Here is a 15,568-nt window from a genome sequence, read left to right as displayed (position 1 = left end):
ATCGCTACTCTATCAATAAGTTCATGCAAGTAGGACCGAAACCCTTGGTGGGAGGCGAGAATCCTGAACAGACGAGGAGTTGGATGTCTAAACTCGAGAGTACTTTTCGTGCTTTCGATTGTACTGAGGATCATAAATTGGAAGTTCTAGAATTTGTTCTAGAAGATCGAGCACGTTTTTGGTGGGATGCCAAAGCTGCTCAGACACGTACTGAGAGAGGACAGGTGACTTGGGGGGATTTCTATCGGGAGTTCCAGAAATTGTATTTTCCTCCGGCTGTTCGCCAAGCACGATCGATGAAGTTGCTTACTCTGAGGCAAGGATCAATGACTATTGATCAATATCAGCAACGATTTCTTGATCTGCTACCTTTCAGTCCCCATATCAATGAGAGTGATGCGTCGAAATATGATATCTTTTTACAAGGTTTGAACCAAGATATCTACTCTCAGGTTGTCGTCTGTAATGACCCGGTATCTTTTGAGACTTTGGTGAACCGTTGCCGTCTTGTGGAGACTAGCAATAGGCGGGCACAGTTGATGATGCCAGGACAACCTAGTGGATCTTTTGAGCCTCGAGCTCAATCTGTTGTGCAATCTGTACCTACGTCTTCTTCTACTCCTAGTACTTCGTCTGGTTCTCGTGGTTCACGAGGTACATTCTGTTTTGGGAAGAAGAAGAAGGAGGAGGAATTTTGTAGCCATTGTGGAGGGAAGCATCCTGCAGCTTCATGTCGGAGAGCTACTGGTGCTTGTTATATTTGCGGTCAGCAGGGACATCTGCGGAGATATTGTTCTCAGCGCATAGGTTCTGCTAGTGGATCGGGATCACAGGTTGGATCTCAGGCTTCTATTGTTCCACGTCAGCAACCAGCACCACAGAGTTCTTCTGGTTATCGTCCCCAGACTCAAGGGCAGGTGTTTGCTCTGTCTCAGGAGCAGGCTACTGAGGGAAGCGATCGCATGTTGGCAGATACCTTTCTGTTATGTGGTATTCCTGCACTTGTATTAATTGATACTGGAGCATCGCATTCCTTTATTTTTAGTCGCTTTGTTAAGAGACATAGATTACCTTATGTATCATTAGATATGGATTTAGTTGTATCTACTCCGTTGGAGCAAGAGATAGTAACTAAGCGTCTAGTGATGGGTTGCCTTCTGGAGTTTGAGGGTAATACGTTATCGGCTAATTTGATGATATTAGCGATGACAGATTTTGACTGTATCTTGGGAATAGATATGCTGACTTTGTATCACGCCACTGTGGATTGTTATCAGCGTCTGGTACAGTTTCATCCGGTTGAGGGTGATAGCTGGTATTTTTATGGTGAGGGTGCGCGACCTCCGATGCCACTTGTTTCGGCTCTGAAGGCATGTCATGTTTTGGAGTCAGGTAGGGATGGCTACCTCATCTATGCAGTTGATATGTCCACGAGTAGAAAGGGTATTGATCAGTTACCGGTTGTCAGCGAGTTTCCTGATGTATTCCCTGATGAAATTCTTGGTTTTCCTCCGGTGCGAGAGGTTGAATTTGGTATTGATTTAATACCAGAAACTACGCCTATATCCCGAGCACCTTATCGTCTGGCACCGTTAGAGATGAGGGAATTGAAACAGCAGTTACAGGATCTGCTTGATAAGGGATATATTCGTCCGAGTGTTTCTCCGTGGGGAGCACCTGTTTTGTTTGTCAAGAAGAAGGATGGATCGATGCGACTGTGTATTGATTACAGGCAGTTGAATCGTGTCACCATCAAGAATAAGTATCCTTTGCCGCGGATTGATGATCTGTTCGATCAACTACAGGGTACTTCTGTTTATTCTAAGATAGATATGAGATCTGGATACCATCATATGCGGGTACGAGACTCAGATATATCTACGACTGCTTTCAGGACCAGATACGGGCATTATGAATTTCTGGTGATGTCATTCGGTTTTACGAATGCACCGGCAGTCTTCATGAATCTGATGAATCAGATATTTCGAGAGTATCTGGATAGATTTGTCATCGTCTTCATTTATGATATTCTTATCTATTCTCATGACAAGGATGAGCATGCACAGCATCTTAGGATTGTTTTACAGACGTTACGAGATAATCAGCTGTATGCGAAATTGAGCAAGTGTGAATTCTGGCTTGATCGGGTAGTGTTTCTCGGTCATGTGATTTCTAATAAAGGGATATCTGTTTATCCTAGTAAGATAGAGGCAGTGCTGAACTGGTCTCGTCCGACGCCGGTTGCTGAGATTCGTAGTTTCTTGGGTCTAGCTGGATATTACCGTCGGTTCATCGAGAATTTTGCACAGTTGGCAAGGCCTTTGACACAGCTTACACGAAAAGATGTTGCCTTCATATGGTCCTCGGATTGTGAAGAGTCATTTCATGAGCTGCGTAGACGTCTTACTACTGCACCTGTGCTAGCTCTACCTTCTGGATCAGGAGGTTATGTTGTCTATACTGATGCCTCTGGTCAGGGGTTAGGATGTGTTTTGACACAACATGGACATGTTATTGCCTATGCTTCTCGACAGTTGAAGACGCATGAGACTAACTATCCAGTGCATGATCTCGAGTTGGCCGCCATTGTATTTGCGCTCAAGATTTGGAGACATTATCTTTATGGCGAGAAATTTGAGATATTCACGGATCACAAGAGTCTGAAATATTTATTTACTCAGGCGGAGTTGAGTATGCGACAGAGACGCTGGATGGATCTTCTGAAGGATTATGATTGTGAAATCAAATATCATCCAGGTTCTGTTAATCTTACTGCTGATGCCTTGAGTCGGCAGGTGAGACTTTTTGCACTTCAGACTAGTGAAATATCTCATATGATTCAAGAGTGCTGTTCATTGAGTTTTACGCTCAAGCACAAGAAAGGGAGAAATGGGATTCGATTATATACTATTCTATCTGAGCCATCATTGTATTCTCGGATCAGAGATGCTCAGATATCTGATGTTAAGACTTAGCGTTTGGCACGTCTAGCCAATGGAGTTAATACATCTGGATTCCATTTTCAGGCAGATGGTTTATTGTACTTATCTAATCGAGTGGTTGTACCTAATGATGCGGAGCTCAAGAATAATATTCTTTCTCAAGCTCAAAGGAGTCGATCATCAGTTCATCCTGGTAGCATGAAAATGTATAAGGACTTGCGAACTAGATTCTGGTGAAAAGGGATGAAGAGGAGTGTGTATCAATTTGTTTCGAGATGTTTGGTTTGTCAATAGGTCAAGGCTGAACATCGACGACCAGGTGGATTACTACAGAATCTTGAGATTCCCGAATGGAAGTGGGAGCACGTGACTATGGATTTTGTTACCCACTTGCCTATGACTATACGTCAGTGTGATGCTATCTGGGTTGTCGTTGACCGTTTGACAAAATCAGCACACTTTATTCCTTACAACCGGGAGTATTCTTATGATTGCATGGCACGCTTATATATCCAGGAGATAGTGCGATTGCATGGGATTTCATTGAGCATAGTTAGTGATAGAGACCCGCGATTTACCTCACGTTTTTGGGGTGGTTTTCAGGAGGCGTTAGGTACCACTCTGAGTTTGAGCACTGCATATCATCCGGAGACTGACGGACAGTCAGAGCGGACGATTCGTACATTGGAGGATATGCTACGTTCTTCTGTCATGGACTTTGGCCTATCTTGGCAGGATCAGTTACCTTTGATCGAATTTGCCTACAATAACAGTTATCATCGTAGTATTGATATGGAACCTTTCAAGGCATTGTACGGTCGACGGTGTCGTACTCCGTTATTCTGGGATGAAGTTGGGAAATGGCAAGTCGAGGGTCCTGAATTGGTGCAGCAGATTGTAGACAAGGTAGATTTGATCAAGCATAGGATCAAAGTTGCTCAAAATAGACAAGCCAGTTATGCTAATATTCGTCGCAGGCCACTTCAGTTTGAGCCTGGTGAATATGTGTTCCTTCGAGTATCACCTTTCAGGAAGGTGATGAGATTCGGCGTGAAAGGCAAGTTGTCTTCTCATTTCATTGGGCCTTTCCAGATACTGGAAAAGATCGGAGATGTTGCATATCGTCTGGCGTTACCGCCAAATCTTTCCAGTATACATAATGTTTTTCATGTGTCGTTGCTTCGATAGTATATAGCTGATGATTCTCATGTGATTCAATCTACTGATATTCAGCTAGAGCCAGATCTGTCTTTTGTTGAACGACCAATCCGTATCCTAGACAGGAAGGAGAAAGTTCTTCGTAACAAGACTATACCACTCGTGATGGTACAGTGGCAGCGCCGAGGTGTTGAAGAAGCAACTTGGGAAACTGAGAGTCGTATGCAAGCGGAATATCCTGAGTTGTTTGCTTTGTACTTTTGATTTACCATGTAAGATGTAATTACAGTTGTTGTAATAAAATATGGTTTGATGTTTCATATTTTTATCTTGATTTTGTCTTTAGATGTTATTTCGCGGACGAAATATCTAAAGGTGGGGAGAATGTAGTAACCCAGGTTCCATTTTAAGATAATAATATGTTAAACATGATTAAGGATTAGTAATTTCGGAGTGTTATTGGACTTCGGAAGAGAATTTGGGCTTTTGACTTTGGGCCGGATCGGAAGCTCCGAACCCAGATCGGAAGTTCCGATCCCAGCCACTTCGGAAGCTCAGCGGAAGCACCGAGATCGGAAGCTCCGATCCAGGAACGGAAGTTCCGATCTCCGGCTGCCAGCTTTGCCCGATGACTCAGCCGCGAGTTTTGACAAGTGTTGATCGGGGGTGAGATCGGAAGCTCCGATCGTCGGATCGGAAGTTCCGATCCTGGCGTGTCCTGCATGCACGCAATGAGCTGGATCGGAAGCTCCGATCCCGAAATCGGAAGTTTCGATCCTAGCCGAGAATTTTGCCTATAAATAGGGCTTCTCAGATTCATTTCTGAAATATGAATTCCCGAGTTTCTTTCTTCAGTTATATAATGTGAGTTATACACTTGAGGGCCCTATCGGTTATAATAGAGGTTCTGGAATAACCAAGGTGTGGTTATAGTCATCCGGGACTAGCGACTCCAAAGGGCTAACTACGGACGAAGGTATGGTCCGGGAATCTATTTAAGTTTTGGGAGTACTTATTAGCTTAGTTAAGGCTTATAGAAATTATGTAGTGATACGGTGAACTTTTGAATATAGGCTTGGAACCTAGGATCCTATTATACTTGAACTAGCCTAGAGGTACATACACATTGACTGAGATTGCCAGCAAGTATACATGTTTATATGTTGCATTTATTTGGCATTATTATATGGCATGATATATGATTTACCGCTTTCTATATCCATATGTCATGTGCATATACACGTTGAGCCTATACCTTGTTATACCTGACTATAGAGCCGCTCAGCTCTATACTCGATAGTCTGTCACTGAGAGTACCCCGACGGCGGGGGCATTTATGTCTGTCTACTCTGGTGTACTAGACGAGTGTGGTTGCACCCAGAGGTTGATCCGTGCGGTGGCAGCACTCATGTGGCGTCGGTTCTGAGCATGATTTTTCAGATGACCCTGTATCAGTCATCATGTTGCATGCACTATATACATATGTTTACTCATGTCTATGTACTGGGCGTTAGCGCTCACGTCCTAGTTGTTATCTTGGACACCCTATTCCATGGGGCAGGTCGCAGGATGGACGGAGCTGGTAGTTCAAGACAGGACTAGGGAGCAGGAGCTTTGAGGATTTTATTATACATCAATATTCGATATAGCTGTATAATGTTTACTGTTTAAGATTTCGATTTGGTTGTATCACTACAGATTTAAGCCTGGATTATGTTACTAAGCTGATATGTAAATTATGATTTTGTTTCCGCATGTTTTACTCTGTTAAGTTATTTTGCTGTATTAAGTTTAATGCATGCTATTAGTTGTCAGTTAGTAGGTGATACCATGCAGGGTCACTACATAACATCCTCCCAGGATTTATAACAAATTTTTTTTAAAAATTCATAACATGATATTATATATTAATATATACACAATAAAAATATATAAACAGTAAAATAAAAATTCTTACTTGTTGAATATTTTTGACTTCTTCTTGTATTTTGGAGCGTCGAAAATTATAGAGAACCTTCGAGCGATCGTGCTGATAACGTGTTGTGAAAAGTAAAATTTATAAAACTCAAAAACTCAAAATATTCTCAAACTTCACACTTTAAATTTATTCTCTCAAATTGTGTTTTTCTACACAAATGGAGAGACCTATTTATAGATCTCAATGGGAAATTAGTCCAAAAATTAAATCATCATCATCTACATCATCACACACTAATTTTCAAAATAATACAACTCAATTTTCAACAATTTTAATATAATATAATATATTTTCAACAAAATCCATATATTCAAATCTCTTGATTCAATAACAAATTATTATTAACAATCAAAAGTTACACTTAGATATATATCTAGTTTTGGGATGGATTTGAATGATAGGGTGTAAATATCTCGTATCGGTTTTAAATTCATCGTAATTACTATTGTATTTATATGAGTTAATGGTGTGGTATATTTAAAAATCATCCAATATAAATTCGTCAAAAGCAATCAGCTGAATTTTAAATTCATGAACTTGAAATTCGTAGTTTCGAATCTAAGCACAACCGTAAAGCTAGAAATAAAATATTGTGTCATGTACCATAAGTATGAGATGAGTCGGTCTTTTGTAAAACAGATTCACGAATCTTTATTCGTGATACGAATCAAACATGCTCATATTTATAATAAAAGAATCATATTTTTGACATAAAAAAATAAATACAATATAATGAATGATCCAATTAAAAGATTTTTCTCACAAAATTTACACGTAAGATCGTTTCACAATAGTATTTGTGACATGAGATGTTCAATCCTCAAGCAATATATGATAGATAGTAAAGATCACAACAATAACAGATAGTGTAAATTCAAGGTTGTTATGGGGTTTGACTTGTAATATATTCATTTTATTTGACTTACGGTAGCAGAAACATATTACTTCATTGATTTTTATAAAACATAACCTAAATACTAATAAAATGACGGGATCTTATAATGTCTAGATCTTGCAAATCCAATATTTTTGTTTATGATCTTGTTCTCATCTGAGGTCCGATAAACACGTAACTGAAATTTACAATGAATATAAATAAAAAATAGAGGTTAAAATTTTAAAACTTAGAGGGTGTTTGGGAGAGTTTAAAAGCTCTTGCAAACAACTTATAGGCTGTTTTGGAGCTTTTAAGCTCTAAAATTTTGTTTGGCAAAAATTTTTAATAACAGCTTATAAGCTGTCAAAATAAGTTGTTTGACAGCTTATAAGTTGTTTTTAAAAAAGTAAGGGGGAATGTACTTTTTTCAAAAATATCTTATTTTTAATATTCTACCTCTCTAAAATATCCTTGAATATTTTCATAAATCTCGATTATTTCCTTCACCCATTAAATATTAAATATTATTTTTTTTAAAATTAGAAATCACATAAATTTTTCTAAAGTAAAATATTAAAACAATTTTATTTTTTAATATATGTTTATTCTAAAACTATTTTCGTATGTGTATAACCCAAAATTTAATTTTCATAGAATTATACCATTTTTGGTAATTTTGACAATATAAAGATTTGATAATACCAAACATATCAATATCTTTAAGTTGTTTAAAATAAGTTTACCCAAACACTTTAACAGCTTATTTTTAAAATAAGTTCTATCAGCTTATAAGCTCGTAAAGCAGCTTTTAAGCACTAGGAGCTTATAAGCTCTTTTTAATAAGATTAGTCAAACACCCTCTTAGTGAAAAATAAGTTGGGCGTATGGTTGTATTCGAGATTGTTTTTAAAATATTTTTTTGCATGTCTTTCAAAAAAAAAAAATTACTGAAAGAAATGCTAAAAAAACATTATATTTTGTTAAATAAATGATAAAAATTTTTGCTAAGCGATCTCAAACACGGTTTATATAGAATTAACTAATAAAAAATAATAATACATTATAATCTCAAAATATATTATCTAACCGAACGAATTTTGAATCGTTTAACAATTCGTAAGTTATTTCTTTAATTAATGTTTCAATTCTTAAACAATACTTTTCATTTTTTCTTGAATATTCATCGTGTCATCAAATTTTTGTGTGCGAGGATAAAGTCGTGGTCATACGAGCTTGGATTTTTTAGTGTTCACATTTTAGACATAGGCGAGAAGACAACGATGAGATTTCAAATGACATGACTAATGGATGAATTTTAAATCCACTAAATTACATATCAAATCAAGAGTTATAACTTTAAATTTAATAAAAAGTCAAATAGTTTTAAATTAAATCTTACTAAATATCATACTTAAATTTATAATTTAGAAAGTTTTAGTTTTTATTCTACTTTATATTGAGAGACTATAAATTACTTGTAATCTACGCACGCGAAAATTCGCGTGCATAAATATTTTATATTATATCTAAAAATAATAAATATTTTTTATATTTTTAAATTGAAAAATATAATTAAAAGATGATAGTTATAATAGCAAGAACATTTTTGTCTATCTATTAATTTGACCAATGTGGTTATTTTAACGTGTTCATGCATTATTATATTGTATATATTTTTATTTTTTTAAATTAAAAAATATAATTGAAAGATGATAGTTATAAATAATTTGACCAAGTGGCTATTTTAAAGGGTTCATACCATGCTCATTATATTGTATAGTTTAAATTTATTCATGGATATTCAAAAAAAATTATCATCTCATCGGTTCATCGAATTGATGAGTTTGACATATTGACATAATCCGACATCGAGAAAAATATTATTTATATCTCCACAAATTGTATAAAAAATTATTGTCATTATTTTTAAAAATAGGAATAAATTATTTAATAAAAATAATAAAAAAGAAACAAATGCACTGCGTTTACTTGTTTTGATAAATAAATGACAACATAATTAATACAGATTAATCTTATGTTTAGTTGCAAAATTAAAAATCATTATAAATTTTTAAGCTCGTTAATAATGAGATTTACAATTGATTCTCGATCTTAAATTTTAGTCAAGATTATACACTTGTACACGATGAAAAGAGAAAAAAACAGTCACAAATTTAATCCATTAAACTAAGCATATTTTTATTTTTTCATAATCACTTAATATCCTATCAAATTATATTAACAATCAAATTTTAATCTATCCTTATACAATTTCATGTAAACGCTCTATTGACTTCCATATACTGATTCAAATTCAATTCATTCGGTCTCCTAAGAGGGTGTCCAAATTGGTGGAGTAGGTGAACTTTTGGTCATAGTTCAGGAATTCGATTCATTTGTTAACACCTTCTTGGACTAGCCTGTCACACAGGGCTTGCCTAATGTGGTTTACCTGACTAGCATAGTTTGCAGATTATTGCGTTACTGCGTTAGTCCGAAGATTTACCAATAACACATCGAAAGATAGCGATTGCGGATTCACACGTAAAAAAAAAAAAAAAAAAAATCAATTCATTCGGAAGTTGTTTGAATTAAGTAATTAATTAATTAATTAACACTTTGAAAAAGGAAATAATAATCTCAAAAGGAAACAAGGGTCGTTATTCGTTAACAAGGAAATCAGGGTAAAATCGAAAACCTTAACCCATTTGCTGTTGCCGCACATCTTCTCTCTCAATCGCTTCCGCGAATATCTCCTCTGCATCAATCGAACATCTCTATTTATCGATTCAACCGAAAAGTTCCGCCTGTGGTCGAAAAGAGAAGTTTTGCAATCAACATTTTGTCTCCTATTCAGGTACCAATTAGTAATAACTACGCTACAGATTTCTGCTATATTTGTTTATGTAATTTAATTTTTAAAAGTAAAAGTGAAATATGCACTGTTCTAGTTTCGGAGAACAATTTTAATAGAAGCCTGAATTAGTTGTTTGCTGTTCGTAGAGAGTGCTGTTTTACTTTCTTGATAGTATGTATATTTAAGTGTCGTTTTTTTTCGTTACCATGAAGCTTGACGTGGAGCAATTCTTGAATGTTCGTTATTGGAAAGACAAGGCCTTGGCTTGGAGGCGTGCTTTCAAGGTACGTAATATTTATGTTTATTGTCTTTCATCTGTTTGTTGAATGTTCTTCATGAATCGCGAAATACGCAAGTATGCGACTTTATGCGCTTTTGTTGGATAGGAGACTTTCAGTGTTTACAGTTGAATGGGGGATAATATTACGCTTAAGTGGCAAAGCAGTCACCGAGAAAAAAACTATTGCTAAATATTTTCGTTCTCTAATAATATACATGAACATGTAATTTTTTTTGCATATCTAAACCATTTTATCACACTGCAGTGGAAGATTTAGCCTTTCTTATTTTTTCTTAGTCAGCATACGCCATACATTCATTGTTTAAAACTAAATCGTCGTATCAATTTCTTTCTTCCTTTATCTTCATGTCTTTTGTTTTTATCATAGTTCATAATTGCTATCTGCTTTTTGTTTTCCTTTAATCTCCATTTTCTGCTGCTATAAGCTATAACATCATCTACTATTTGTATTTCTTTATGTTTATTATTTGATATCCCTGTTGGGCCAGTCTCTCTCACTGAACATTTCCTTGAAAGAGTAACAATCTTCTCATTTCCAATCTCAATTCTTGTCTAGTTATCAAAATACATTGTTTGCATTCTATCATCTTTATTGATTCATATCCTGTGAGAGTAGCAATCTTCTAAGCAACTCCAATCTCTATCTCCGATGTTCTCATCTACTAACAAGGATAATGAAGAAAGGTGAGCGTTATTTTCGATCCCTTGCTTTTGGCTTATCCGTCCTGCAAGGGCATAAGGATTTTAGTAACTAACTGGAATAAACAGAAGATATTAGGTGAGCTTCATACAAGCAGAATACGGAAGGGCCTGTCATTAACCTGCATATAACCAATAATCATAACAATTTATCATGGTATTGGCTCCTTTTTGTTAGTAATGTGCTCCCAAACAGCTGAGAACGTAGCACTGTTCTGGTATGCTTGAGAAAAATTGTATGAGCTGAGATATTCTGTTCGAGCGCTGGAATTTTAAATTTGGTGGGAAAGGCAGAAAAATTGCATCTTATCCTGTCAATATTAATTAATAATAATAAAAAAGTTAAAATAATTAGAAGAGAGTGAAGGGAAAGATAGTTGAACAGCTTCCAAGAATTTCATATGCATATCAAAACATGGAAAGCTATACTAGTTTCATAAGGAACACAATATGTGGACTTAAATTAAGTGTTGGTGTGTTTAATGGGTAAAAAGCGACGTGGCTTCTTGTTTGTACAAATTGAGATAGAAAGTCTGCTCGAAACCAGCAAGATACGGAAAAAAATGAGTCATTCTTCATAGCAACACAAAACTTGAGAAGTACGGAATAGTACAAAGGAAAAAAGAGACCTAAGGATGGGGACTGGGGTTATTCAAAAGTGGGCAAGTGGCTAGAAACTTATATTGGGAAAGTAGAAAGGCATTATTTCCAATGAAACTTTAATCATCCAACCCCATGAAAAAAAAATCTTCAAGGCTTTGGCGTCAGTGATTCTTTTCTTGCAGTGACGGCGGCTGCTGCGGGAGATGGAGCAGACAAAAGCAGAATTTGATGTGTCGGAGATAGAATATGTCAGCTACGGTGGGGAGCACCACCTGCCCCTCATAATGGACTTGGTTGATAAGGAGCTGAGTGAACCGTATTCCATCTTCACTTACAGATACTTTGTCTATCTCTGGCCACAACTATCTTTCCTTGTAAGTTGTGATATTAATTTACGTCTCTCCTGCATTTATTGTATCAATTTCAGGAGATTTTTTATTTATTTATTTATTTTTATATCTGACTTAACTTGGCTGGCCGAGGAATTACTTCGATTATATTCATCGATAGGCATTCCACAAAGGCAAATGCGTGGGGACAGTGGTGTGCAAGATGGGAGATCATCGCCATACTTTCAGAGGATATATAGCCATGCTTGTAGTTATCAATCCTTATCGAGGCAGAGGAATTGGTGTGTATTAGTGCTGTATCGTTCATGTGCACTATAACCTTTTTTTTTATATTTTCATTTACTTTTTACTATCGATCTCAATATGTGACCTAATTAAACCGAGTCAAGATGTCTAGGTGAAAAAGACAACTACTAATACATTGAATACTATTTTCTAGTTTTTTGATAACAATTTTCGTTCAAACTTCTATGCTGAGATTGTTAATTTATTGCATACAAACTTTGGTGCTTTGTTTCATTGGGGACCGCTACCCTTTTTTATTTCTTTCTATCAAAGACACCTGTGGGGTGTTGTTGATTCCTAGGCAACACACTGTTGAAACTTGAAAAGGTTTGATAAATTCAACTAGTTGGGAAATACCCTTATCAATAGATATTTTTAACGAATAACTTTGTTTTTGGCAGCTACTGAACTTGTTACTAGATCAATTAAAGTGATGATGGAATCAGGTTGTGAAGAGGTAGGTATTCATATATGTAAATTGTTCGAACATGGCTTCTTAACTGAATGTGTAATAACATCTACTCTGGTTGTTGATGCAACAATATCATTTCTTTCTTTGTGTTTTTCTACAGGTGACATTAGAAGCAGAAGTTACAAATAAAGGAGCACTAGCGCTATATGGTCGTCTGGGGTTTATTCGAGCAAAGAGGCTTTTCCGATATTACTTGAATGGGGTTGACGCTTTCAGGCTCAAGCTAATGTTTCCTCGTATGGACCCACCAAACTACTACGAGCCCACAAACGCGACCAGCTTGACTGATCATGGGATGACACCTGAAGCAGATTCAGCCAACTAGTGCAGCTTGAGTTCCATGTTGAGATGGGAACTGAAGGTTGTACACACTTGATATTTGTGTCTTGGTGTGCATGAACAAAAATCGTAGGTAATTTATTCTTCTTCCTTCTTTTTTTTTTTTTTTTATAAAAAAAAATTTGTGAAAAGTTTTTGTTTTTTACTTTTACATATGTTGTATCAGTCACTTATCGTATTCCTTTGACAAATGAAGAGAATTTTGTTTTTGCCCCTGCTTTTATGAAGAATTCTTCCGAATTATCTAGCTGTTTAGTTTTGCAGCAAGTCGAAAACTAATTTAAATAATATAAGTATAAAGTCTCTAATTAGTTAGCCATGCTAAAAAAATTTAGACATCATATTTTCTTATTGTGTCGGACTTAAGTGATACTATCCAGAGATGCTACTGATAGAAAAGGGAAAATTAGTAAATTAGTCGTATATATTGGCCTGTTTTTTGTTTTGTTCTTGTATGTTGTCATGTTTGGGAAATGATACAATAACTTGGCTTTGTTTTGGATTATAGTCATGTATGTTGTCGTGTTTGGGAAAATGTACAATAACTTGGTTTTTTTTTTTTTGGATTTTGATCTTGTATATTGTCATGTTTGAGAAAAAAATACAACAACTTGACTTTTTTTTTTTGGGTTTTGGTCCTATCTGTTGTCATGTTTGGGAAAATGTACAATAACTTGACTTTTTTTATTTTATTCTGCGTCGCCAGAACTCGAGGTAGCTATCAGGTTTTGCTTAGTTGACATAAGATTTCACTTACTTGACACCTATTAATTATCATATGACATAATTTGGGTTCCACATAAACAAAATTAACTATAAAAAACTATGAAAAAAGAAGCTAAACAAAAAGACCTAAACTAATATATAAACAAAAATATGTGAATCATTTACCTCAAACAAATCTTTGCACAAACAAAAATCTAATTTAACGATTGAGTCCAAATTCCTACCCCTCTTAAATAATAAAATCCAAGAAATTGTTGTTATATTTTGGTTTTAATTAATACAATTATTGTTGAAGTAAATAACGGACAATGTATCTATTTGTCAAGCCATGTGATAGAAAATTTAGCCATTTAAATTCTTTTTGTTAAGATCAATAGGACCGATCGACTTGATTAAGTTTTTGTTTATGTGAAAATTTGTTTGAGTTAAATGATTTATGTATTTTCTTTTATATTTATATTTTTTATTTTTTATAGTTACTTTTTCTTATGTGAAACTCAATTTACTTCACGTGATAGTTAAAAGGTGCTACGTATGCGAAATCTTATATAGCAAAATCCAACAGCTCTCTCGAGTTCCGGTGACACATGGTAAAATCCAAAAAAAAAAAAGTAAAGTTATTGTATAAAAAAGTCAAGTTAGGGTGTGTTTGAAGTGGTAGATAAATAGTCTACATATAGATTATTTTATCTATCTCATGTTTTTTTGTCATATTATTTATCCATCTTTCAATTATTTATCTCACATCAATCAAATCATAAATTATTTATGTTACATCAATCAAATCATTGAATTTAAATTACTATATTACCCTTTATAAATAATACTATTCATATTTTTATTAATTATTACAAGGATAAAATATTAATTTACTATTTTTATATAATATATAATCAAATCAAACAAACCATAATCAATCAAATCAAATTTTATATTAACTATCGTTTTTTATTATAAAATATTATTTATCTCTATATTATTTATCTTATCTTCAACTTCAAACGGACCTTTATTGTACATTTTTTTTCAAACATGACAACTTATAGAAATATAATCCAAAACAAAGTCAAGTTATTGTACCATTTTCCAAACATAACTATACAAGATCAAAACCAAAAACATGTCAATATACAAGACTAATTTGCTAATTTTCAGATAGAAAATATATATAATAGTAACTATGATTTTGACGAGTTCACTTTTTTTAACTATTTGAAGAAAAAAATATTGAAAAAGGGAAAAAAAGATAAGAAGATGGAGAAAAATGTGTGTAAATTATTAATAATTTTATATCATCAAAAGTATTTATCAAATTTCGCAGATATCAATGCGAAAATAAAATTTATTGTTACCTGGACAAATCAAAGTAGCTATTATGAGTTGTTTAAATATATATTATAACAATTAACACGCATAAATATATATTATATAATAGTAAAAATAAATGTAAATGTAGATAATTATAATTAATAAATCATGAAATTTAAATATCCGGTACACTGTATTATTAATCCATGTATAACTTATTTCATTCAATCACACGTTTTTTTCGTCATATTATTTATCCATCTATTAATGAATAAAAATTATTTTGGTACATGAACTATTGATAAAATGTCAAATTGATACATGAACTATTGAAAATGATTTAATTGGTATATATCAAACTCAAAAGTCAATTTTGCCCTTTACTTAAATTGCTTTTAAATTGAATATTGTTATTAAATTGATTAATTGAACTACATATATATTTTTGTCTTTTAAATTATATTATTAATTACAATTGTAAATATAAATTCATATTTACTAATTAATATATTATAAAAAAAATTATATATCATTATACAAAAAAATATTTTAACGTAAAATTTATAGATTATAAATGAAATACACACACATATATATAATTTTTAATTTGATTAATATCTGGCTAAAAAAATTGATTAATATAAGAATAATATTATAACATAGATAAAGAGAA

At 34.0% G+C, this 15,568-nt stretch overlaps 1 protein-coding gene across 1 annotated transcript; it reads left to right on the top strand.

Annotated features, from left to right (window-relative positions):
* The first annotated feature begins 9,635 nt into the window (after positions 1 to 9,635).
* LOC140883501 (N-alpha-acetyltransferase MAK3-like) lies at positions 9,636 to 13,067 on the top strand. Its single transcript, XM_073290001.1, has 6 exons — positions 9,636 to 9,812; positions 10,025 to 10,096; positions 11,598 to 11,789; positions 11,926 to 12,046; positions 12,452 to 12,507; positions 12,623 to 13,067. Exons 3-6 carry the CDS (start codon positions 11,619 to 11,621, stop codon positions 12,845 to 12,847), a joined length of 573 nt encoding a protein of 190 aa, XP_073146102.1. The 5' UTR covers positions 9,636 to 9,812; positions 10,025 to 10,096; positions 11,598 to 11,618; the 3' UTR covers positions 12,848 to 13,067.
* The last annotated feature ends 2,501 nt before the right edge of the window (positions 13,068 to 15,568 follow it).

Source organism: Henckelia pumila, chromosome 2 (genome assembly GCF_033568475.1).
Source record: "Henckelia pumila isolate YLH828 chromosome 2, ASM3356847v2, whole genome shotgun sequence".
Taxonomy (NCBI): domain Eukaryota; kingdom Viridiplantae; phylum Streptophyta; class Magnoliopsida; order Lamiales; family Gesneriaceae; genus Henckelia; species Henckelia pumila.
This window is presented reverse-complemented; position numbering and strand designations above follow the sequence as displayed.